Raw genomic sequence first — 10,998 nt, 5'->3', positions numbered from 1 at the left:
GGTGTAGGAAATGGAAATCGTATGATTTAACTAACGATCGTCTAGTATTTAACGGAAGTTTTAACGAAAAAACTCTGGTTGTTACAATAATGTAAGGCAACACCCACTACACCTTACAAACTTGTAAACTCACCAATAGATTCATCACTAAGAGAGGCATCATATCATGGTACAAGAAAATGGACATAACAATTAAATGAACATCACATTCGCATTCTTTTTTAGCAACTCATATCACATGGAAGTAAAAAAAAAAATTATATATTACTTATTGTATAGTCTCTTTACAATATGCATTAAAGAGATTATTATTTTAATTGGTACAAAACTTCAGTCTAGAAAACAGCCGGAAACTCGAGTTGCCGTACATAATCACCACACAAGAACTTTATTTTTACTGCATTATTGATGATTATAAATTCAACAAAGTAGTTAATAATTTAAATAGAAATACTATTTGGAACTCCCATACCAGTAACACCGGGTTCCGAATGAGGCTTTAGAAGGTTGTAAGGAGAAACCCCAACTCCCTTTCTGTTCTTCAACTTCACATCTGCATTTCTAGCATCAATGATTCCAGTCAACTCCGTTAACTTCCCTGCAAATATTGCATAAGCAGCTTTAATCTCTGGAACAGCCTCGAATGTGGTTGAAATTTTCCCGATATACTCCTCGTCTGGAGAATGCGTTGATAACACGTCTAAAATAGCCATAACTGTAGTGGCTTGAAGCTGAGTCGGAAATGTAGACAATAGTACATCTTCGGGCTTATCATTAAAAGCTTTCCATTCTTTATCAGTAGGGTCTTCACAAGGCATCTTGGCTCGGGCTATTGTGGCCCTATTTGGAATGTACCCAGCATAGTCATACTGCCCGAAGTTGACTGCCGCATGGTGACCTGACGCGACCCAAATGATAATTGTGAGAATGCCGATGAGGTCTTTAGGTGTTTTGAGAATTGGCCACCATGGTTCATCTTTTTTGTCTGCATGACCCACAGTTCTAATCTCCTTCCACCATGCTTGAAGCTCTGAGTCTGATTCTACAAGGATTTCTTCGGGGTAGTAATGGTTGACATAGTTTGTAACCCAGTCTTTTAGGATATCCCAAAGGACCAAACCATCATTTGCATATGGATAATCTTCAATAGTGAGCTTCAGACCATGGGGCGAATCAGTATCTTCCACAGCCATACCCCTAAAATTACAAGGTTTACATATGTAAATTAATTAATGACACAATACAGTGAGTTTACATAAAAGTGGGAAGATGGGTTACTCTAGCAGGTGGGTAACAGGCCAAAACGCCCAAATTTGTTTTTTAAAGGGTTTTAATGAGTTGTATTGGGTTGTCCTAAAACCCTTTTTGGTGCATAATTATGTTTTTTAATAATTATAGTTAACTAGGATTTTTGTTTCCCTTTCAACCCTGAGTCATCCAACTCGCTATTCGAGCTGACTAATCTTATGTGACAACTCGCTTTGGTGAACCTTGGTGGCCTAGGGGACAATTCACTTTGCGAGTAAATTTACAAGCACGGTTTATTTAACTAGGATTACAACCTACGTTTATTTAACTAGGATAATCTTCATGGTTCAAACCTAGAATCTGTCGGGTAGTTAACCCTATTAACAGGTCATTAATGCCACTCCACTACCACTTGCAGTTTATTTAATAGGATTACAACCTATGTATTTTAATCTTACGATATAGGAGGTTTTGTGCATTTACACTAAATTGTAGTTATCATTCAACTCTCTGGATCCATTGTAATTCTAATGGTCCTCCAAACATCTTATCCTATACATCCCAATAGGAACGCGAAAGTTGTACGCAAATACAAAGTAGACGAGAAGTTGGTTAGGCTAGTGTCTTAGGTCGGTGTTTATTTGGGCCTTGTTTCATTATTTTTTTTTATTTATTGATTGGTATTGTTCGTGTTTGGTTGTCTTCTTGTAGTTATTTATTTCTTGTGGGCGCTGTTGTTTTGTTGTCTCTTAGGGGAGGGCTCTTTTTTAGATAATGCCATTTAGTTTTTTTTTTCCTTTGGTTTTCTAGCTTCGAGCCATTAATCTTTTGTTGTGCCCCGCTCTTCTATCTCTTGGTTTTAGCTTCTCTCATATTTAATGGTGAAGCTCGTATTATATAGTCTTCATCATTTTTCACGAAAAAAATAAAAAATAACGCTTTGGATCCAATTCTTTTCTTCGAGAAAGCAGAATAAAAGAATTGTTCAAAATATTACCTAGCAATAAGATCAGCTGGTAACGCTTCATGATCAAAACGCCATTGTAGACCATATACAATTGAACTCATCTCGGTGCTATACTTCCCTGATGAAAAGCATGATTCGATAATTCCATTAGAACTTATTAGGTTTTTCCGAGCTAAAGCATTAATCTCCATAGTGTATCGGAAATGAGGTTGTAAGAGTTTATGTATGGGATGCATTTTACTGAGCTGACGATTGGTTGCAATAACATATGGCTCTGTGCAACAATGTGTTCTCAACCTGTAAAATAGGTCTCAACATTAGTACGGAGTATATGTTATTAAAGAGTTGAAAGGGGCTTGAAGTGCTGGTCAAAGTGCTGGTCAGGATGCTGCAAATACAAAAGATTTGCTGTTACCCTATTGAGTGGACATGTCCTCATAGTAACTCTTTTTCGGTGGACAAGGAACTTTAATAAAAGAAACATATTTATGTATTCGAGACAGGTTCACTTGATTTGTCAATTATGATAACACTTATTTCGTGGACATGTCCACGCTATAGGACTATTGTGACAACATTATTGCGTTGACATGTTCACGCAATATGTAATTTCAGTATAAATAATAAATTTAATATTTATTATCTATTGAGTGGAGAAGTGCACACAATAGGATAATTTTATTTTCTTTTCCTTTTTTCTAATAAATAACTTGTAGTCTAGATATCGTTCTTTCTACAGACTTGTTGCATGGACTTATCCACGCAATAGCCTTTAGCGTGGATATTCGTAGCTATTGTGTGGACATCGGTCGACACGAAATGTGTCATTTTTTGTAGGTGTTAATTGCGTACCAGTGACTAACAAGCTGATGATAGCCAGTATCATGAGTAAGAACATGCATCTTAGCCAAATTCCATAGCCAAGCACCAGTTGCATCCCAAGAAGGAGTGAATACCCGTTTCCACTGAGGTTTGTCTTTACTGGGTGGCCTAACCAACTCGATAGCTATTAGTCTTAAAGTTCCGGTCGGAGTAAGATACATTAATGTTCTTGAACCGTATAAAGTTGTTCTCATAGTTTTGATGTCTCTAACTTTGTTGACATACGGTAGGAAAATATCATGATAATCTAACATGAAAAGCTTCTTGTTCTCTAATGCCTACATATATATATATATATATATATATATATATATATATATATATATATATATATATATATATATATATATATATATATGTATGTATACATATACGTATATGCATATGGGCATATATGCATACGTATACACATACGTATACGCATACGTATACGCATACGTATATGCATACGTATATATATATATATATATATATATATATATATATATATATATATATATATATATATATATATATATAGTTCACTTTGCCAATTATCGTCAAAAATTCGTACGTGATCACAATTTTTATAGATCACAAACCCAATTATAAAACCATATGTCAATTAATTAATGTGTTAATTTGGATCACAACACCAACATGATTATGATAATACTATAATACACCACTAGAATTAGGAGGTTGTAATGTTGTATTCCTACATATAAGTCAAATATTAAACTGTTTGAGCTAACACGACAGAAATCGAACCCATTTGCTCAATTCTAACCCACGCTATAGTTTGGAACACTATTCATACCTCCTCAAGCGTACCGAATCCTCTGATTTGTCTCTCAACGATCTCTTTGGTTATTTCTGATTCAGGGTCACCGTACACCTCTGGGTCAAGTTTACTTTTCAATGGCCATTCCTGTACATTTTTTTTTTTTTTTTGAAAAACGAAAAAACTTATATATAACGAAAGAAGGTTCATAAAAAATGAGACCTACTTAAAACTTACAAACCAAGAAAACCGGGCACGACTAAACAACAAACTAACACAAAGCCCGAAAACACAAACAACGAAGAAATAAGCCTACGGAACAACAAAAGAAGAAAATGAAATCCAATCTACCCGGTACCCGAAAGATTATGATACATATTCAAAAAACGCCAGTCCTGTACATGCATGTTTAGGTTTACCAGATATATAATCGTATATTCTTAATTAGTATTTAGTAGTGAAATCAAATCAATATCTGGCAATGGATCAAAAAAATCTTGCAGTAGTGTTTTGAAATTGAGATAAACCATTAAACTATCTTTAGTGGCCGGTGTACGTAGTTTCACTTTATTTTCTAACTGTTCAGAACGTACGTGTCATGGTTTCATTGTTTAATTATTATTATTACTAATGACTAATGATTGTATTTAAAAACTTACTGTGACACAACGAATGCTCAATGGATTAAGGCCTGCAACGGTTTGTCGACAAAATTCTTCGTCTCTTATCCACCGGAACCTATCTCCTGCAAATTGATCAACCAAGCTTATGTAAGATCGACTGCATGTGTATCATATGGAGTATATATATCTAATAATTACTTTTAAACATTTCAGGAGTCGGAAAATGCAACACAGCACTTTCGAAAAATCCAAGAACCCATGCAGTAAATCCTTCTTTTTTGTGTTCCTCGCCATACAGAGAATCTATGGCTGTAAAATTCGGGAACCCAGATTCTTCTTTGTCATGAGTATACAAATATTTATCTAATTTCGGTATCGCTGTCTTGAACATTAAGGACACAGTGTTAGTGGTAAATGAATTATACTTGATTTCTGAAAAGGCTTCATCTCTTGGCACGTAAATCTCGCTGCTTCTTGACTCTGATAACGGATCTGAATATATAAATGAATAAATCATCAGGCTTACATATGATATTATGAAATTGAAAACTAAAGAGGTTATTAAAGTATTACATTTTCTACTATGTTTCTACATATGCTAAATTTTGTGTTTTGAAACGTACTGTTTGCTTTAAAAATAGTACAACATATAATATATATATATATATATATATATATATATATATATATATATATATATATATATATATGAGGAATATTCATTTAGGTCCATAAATTAAGTTGAGATTCAAGGGATCAATGAGAGCGCGACATGTGTCGCGAAAATCACATGTGATTGAAAAAAATTCAAAAAAAAATTTTCGAAAATTTTTTTTTTTATTTTTTTTTTCGAAATTTTTTTTTTAAAATTTTAAATTTTTTTTTTTTACAATCACATGTGATTTACCTGCACAATCACATGTGATTGAATTGTACAATCACATGTGATTGGATTTGCCATGCATAATCACATATGATTGGTTTTACAATCACATGTGATTGACATGCATAATCACATATGATTTTAAAAAAAAATAGAAAAAAAAAATTTCGAAAAAAAAAAATTTCAAAAAAAAAATTTTTAAATTTTTTTTTCAATCACATGTGATTTTTGCGCCACATGTCGCGTTCTCAATGGTCCCTTTGTTTTCAAGCAAATTTATGGATGCAAGTGATTACAACTCATATATATATATATATATATATATATATATATATATATATATATATATATATATATATATATATATATTATATGTTGTACTATTTTTAAAGCAAACGGTAACAATGATCTTTAGAGATGTCGTTAAGATGTTATTAGTCATTAGATACGAAATAACATAACAAGCTTAAGACAACCAATCAATGATAATAAACTCTTATTTCTACATATATGGAGTTTCGAACCTATGAAGAACTGTATAATGCATAATTGTATGAGAAGCTGTAGATTGAATATATATACCTTTTTGAGAGCAAAGTCGTCCAGTTTTGCAACGTCTAGGGTAAGGAAATTCCTTGGTGCCTAGAACCGGACGTGCCAATTCAGGATCCTTATCGGGATCACCAAGATCATTATACACATCGTAATCATATATTCTATCGTTCTTCTGTCGTGGCCCTTCTGGAACATCATCACCTCGAAGAATAGCAAGTTCCTTTTCCCGAATGGACTTGAGACCACTTGGAGTATCCGATGGTAGGCACAACACCTATGTCCAAAAAAAAAAAAAAAAAAAAAAAAAACTTAATAATATAAGTTTTCTGTTTAAAAAAAAAAGAAGAAGTTAGAAGTATTATTTTGTTGATAATGCCATTTCATATTTCGATTTTAACTGACAAAATATAACTGTCAAGCTGTACGAGCATAAACCTATTAAGATTACCGAAAACTCAACTAGAAATCATTTGTTCATGCATGCAACAACAGATATAATGCACGTTTTGCCTTCTTGTAAAATATTTCAGTTACAATATCGTGAATTAAGTTCATTCATATAAAGACAAGCAAATTCTTTAATTTAATCCATTAATTGGTGGAACTTGAAGTTTTCTCTGAAGGAAAAATATATCATGGTTGCCATGATATATTTTTCGAAAATAGAGAGAGGGAGGACTTTCTATGCTCTTGTGAGTGTTTCACTCGGGGTAGAGAAATGATTTATCTATATTCAATTCAAGGATAGAGGAAAGATTGTTTACATCCCACCTCCCCATACCCCACACATATGGGATTAGGTTATTGTTGTTGTTGTTGGTGTTGTTTCGATCGGAGGCTGAATAAAGTGTAAATAAATAATTATTACTCCTACGTTAATTAATAATCGAGAAAAGGACCATACAGATTAATGTGTTTAATTGATACTAACCTTATCAACAAAGAAGACACGTGTTGCATAGTTTTTGTCTTTATAAGAGTGAACCCAGGAGTTGCAGGTAACCAAAATAGGGCCAGTGGAAAAGTCTTCAATCTTAACAGATTCAACAAATATTTCCTCATGGTGTTTATTCTGTAACAAAATTGCACCAACTTCAAAATCTTCTGGTACTTTTTTAAACTCTGCTGAATATGTCATCTTGTCTGCATTATAATCACCCGTATAACACGCATCATCCATTATACCAGGCTTTGTTTGTCCGGTCTCTTCAAGAATCGAATTTTAAGAATGATAATTAGTGTTAATTAAGGACGATATATAGTACGTCTTCTCAAAATATTGGCCTAGTACCGTATTTGAGAATTTTAGATAGAAATTATAACGAACTCAATTTATTTCATTTCTTGTTTAAAAAAAAAAAAAAAAAAAAAAAAAAAAAAAAAAAAAAAAAAAAAAAGAAGAAATTATAACGACTTACTAGGGTCAACCTCAGCAGCAATGAGCTCCAACTGTAACGCTTTTTCAACTGGAATTTTTTTCTTCTCATTGTTAATTGTGAATAGGTTTGAACCATGAACTGTAACCTCAGCTTTAACAGTTTTAACAACTAAAGAAACACTAGCTTCAGTAGCAACTGCTTTTATTTGGCCAACTGAATTGCGTGTTCGATATTTAGAATTAGCTGGTTTAATAGGGAATGCAAGTACGGTGTTGTGATTTAAAAAGGAACTAAGGTTTCCACTAACATTATATCCGGCTAGGAAAGCCTTGTTGCTCCGGCAGTGGAAATGGTGCTGGTTGAGTTGAGATTTTAACATGTTTGTTTGTGATGGGTGATTTACTTGCTGAAAGTACCCTGGACTTGCCCTAGTATTTATAGAAGAGGTTGCACTATTAAATTACTAAATTGTCCCTGGAAATATCATATTCATTTTGTTTTTTCTCTCACAATTTCTTCATTAAGAACGTCACTAACCCATCATCAGCAATCATGCATTAGCCACGGTATACCCATTTGACGGAAAGTTAACGCTTGTAGGACATCAGTCACTCAAGTGACGGAAAAAGGTAGGCAGTCAGTATTTTTTGACCAATCAGAATTTGACAAAGTCATATATATATTATTAATTTATTTCTTTATACTCAACTTTCAATTATTTTTTATCACATCACCCAAAATCTTTTAATACACTCAAATAGAACAGTCACAACTATTTAACATCATTCCATAACATTATCATGTCACAGTCAAAACTCATTTTTTTTTATCAAAAAGTGCACCAACTGTCTCCACGTCACAACAAGGTTAAATGTGGTCTAATGACTAGAACCAGTTAAGATGTTCGCACGTTGCGGATGGGGTAAAATTTTAGTTTTAATAAAAACACTATTGGAAATACGTGTATTTTGTCGTTTAGTCGCGTATTTGCGAAGATTTTTTATTGCCGCAAAATGAGGTCGTCGCCCGTCCTAATTTTTCTTGTAGTGGAAATTTAAAAATAAAAAATAAACATAAAGAACGAAATTGTTGACGTCAGCCTATTTTATTGTTCACTTGTTTCTTGTTTTAGTGTATATATATATATATATATATATATATATATATATATATATATATATATATATATATATATATATATATATATATATATATTTGCTATATATATACACTAAGTTTTAGAGCTCGTGCGTTACACGGGTGGGTAAATAACCGTGCAAAATTAATGTAGTTTATCAAACAATTACGAAGTATTTTTAGAGATAATATTTTCACTAAAATGATAGTAATTGATAAAATTACTAAATTGTTAACACTTTATAAAATAGTTAGTGTATAGAGCCCGTGTATTACACAGCAGTTAAAAACATAGTTAAAAATCACTTTGCAATTTTGCTATAATAGGTTTTAGAGCTCGTGCGTTTCACGATGGTTAAAATAATAGTGCAAAATTAATTAATTTTTCAAATATTTTTTTGAGTTTAAGAGCACGTGGTATTGTAAAATCATAAAAGTTCATTTTTATTAATAATATTAGTTAGTTGATAACTAAATTAGTTATTTAATTAATTTAATTATATGTTTATTATTAACTACTCTTTATTACATTAACTAAATTAATAATTTAATATTTAATAATAAAAAATATGTAACTCACACAAATTAAAAAATTTAATTAATAGTGCAATAACAAAAACTTTATATTTGATTACCTAAAATGCCCTTACAATCAAAATTCACGTATGAAATTGTTCTAAAATATAAAATCAATACTCTTTTCCTAATTATAAAGTTATACGGACTATATCTACCTCTTTTATCTCTCAAAAGCAAAAATTAATTCTTCTTAACAACATTTTCTCCTTTAAATTAGGGATTTAAGGGGTAATATTTATTTTATATATTAATTGTAATCTATATAGGGGCACGATCCATGGATAAGCTTAAAAGGAGTACAAACAGGATAAGCAAAATAAATTTTTTTTTTGAATTTTTTTTTTTTATATTCATAAATCTGCATTAAAATGCACCTCTAATCAATTTTTTTCATAAAAAAAAGTTCAAAATTTTTCAAAAATCGATGATGAATGGTAAAATTAACCATTCATCGGGTTAATTTATCATTCATCTTGTTTACGATGAATGATAAAATTAATCAATGCTAAAAAGACCAGATGAATGGTTAAATTAACCATTCATCTGTTTTTTTATCATTCATCATAAACAGATGAATGGTTAAATTAACCATTCATCTGCTTTAACCATTCATCTGCTTTTTTTTAGCATTTATTAATTTTATCATTCATCGTGAACAAAATGAATGATAAATTAACCAGATGAATGGTTAATTTTACCATTCATCATCGATGTTTACCATTCATCATCGATTTTCGAACGATTTTGTTAAAAAACTTTTTAAAATTTTTTCGTTTTCTTCTATTTGCATATTAAAGGATCGTTTTTTTTAAAAAAAAAATTTGAAATTTTACTTATCCCGTTTGTACCCCATTTAGTGATTATACATGGATTGGTCCACATATATATATATATATATATATATATATATATATATATATATATATATATATATATATATATATATATATATATATATATATACTATTGAAATGACCCGTGAAACCACGGGTATGTTTAAATGCTACAGTTTATAATATGATATTCAAATAGAGTTGAAAAAGGTGAGTATAGTAAGCCACAAATGAACCATCTAAGGAAACGTACATCAATCTTGAACAATGTCAAAGTTACTATATTATAGAACCAATCTTTGCAATTAAATATACTCCTTAAAGCCATGAGCTGGATGATATATTATAGAACATCTAAATTTACTATACATTTGCAATATATAAACATCAACACCGAACAATTTCTTAATATAGAAGACCGACTATACAAATCCAAATATACTCACATGAAGTGCTTTTCATATTAACACAACACAGCTCCATTTAAAGGATCCACAACATAAAGAACTTACATTACAGATCGAGTTTGTATTACAGATTGAGTTTGTATTGCAGCCATACAAAATATTACAGCCATACAAAATAAAGAGCCTACAAAATGCGAACATTAAAAACAACCCTATAAAAGAGTAACAACAATGAAGAAAAACATTACCATGTTTCATAGGTTGAATACGACCGGTGGACGAACATCAATAGATAACTAAACTACAAATGTTAAGTCGTATGCAACCTAGAGGCATTAACAGTAAAATAGGAAGGATGTGAAAATGAAAAATATGAACGATTACAATCTCATAGAAATCTATGCATGATTACGATCTCGTAACATTCTCCCATCATTCATTTGTCATGAAGACATAACAGACATGTCAAAATCGATATACTAACCACCAACATTCCCATAACGGGATCCACAATTGTTTTGCAATTAGCAGATCCAATCTTTGCCTTGAGTTGTAACTACATGACCTACATGTTTCATATGAGTGAACTACATAAAAGTAAACTAAGTAAGTATTTTTAAACTTGAAGCAATAATGTGCTTGTGGTTTCATGCATTTGGGGTGCGTTCAGCCGATTTAGATTCCTCAGACTTTTTAGTTACTCAAATCACCAGTGTTGGTAGCCTTGTCAGATGCACCAATG

General features: G+C 31.5%; 1 protein-coding gene across 1 annotated transcript; it reads right to left on the bottom strand.

Moving 5' to 3' along the window:
- Positions 1-329: 329 nt before the first annotated feature.
- On the bottom strand, positions 330-7,679 carry LOC139875658 (linoleate 13S-lipoxygenase 2-1, chloroplastic-like). The gene is made up of 9 exons (XM_071862974.1): positions 7,340-7,679; positions 6,853-7,127; positions 5,949-6,195; positions 4,682-4,975; positions 4,520-4,605; positions 3,897-4,007; positions 3,068-3,375; positions 2,246-2,512; positions 330-1,197 (listed from the first exon to the last, which is right to left on the bottom strand). Exons 1-9 carry the CDS (start codon positions 7,677-7,679, stop codon positions 441-443), a joined length of 2,685 nt encoding a protein of 894 aa, XP_071719075.1. The 3' UTR covers positions 330-440.
- Between the last annotated feature and the right edge of the window lie 3,319 nt (positions 7,680-10,998).

The sequence above is a fragment of the Rutidosis leptorrhynchoides genome, chromosome 11 (genome assembly GCF_046630445.1).
Source record: "Rutidosis leptorrhynchoides isolate AG116_Rl617_1_P2 chromosome 11, CSIRO_AGI_Rlap_v1, whole genome shotgun sequence".
NCBI classification, from domain to species: domain Eukaryota; kingdom Viridiplantae; phylum Streptophyta; class Magnoliopsida; order Asterales; family Asteraceae; genus Rutidosis; species Rutidosis leptorrhynchoides.
The sequence above is the reverse complement of the archived record's forward strand: the minus strand, read 5'-3'. Positions and strand labels throughout refer to the sequence as shown.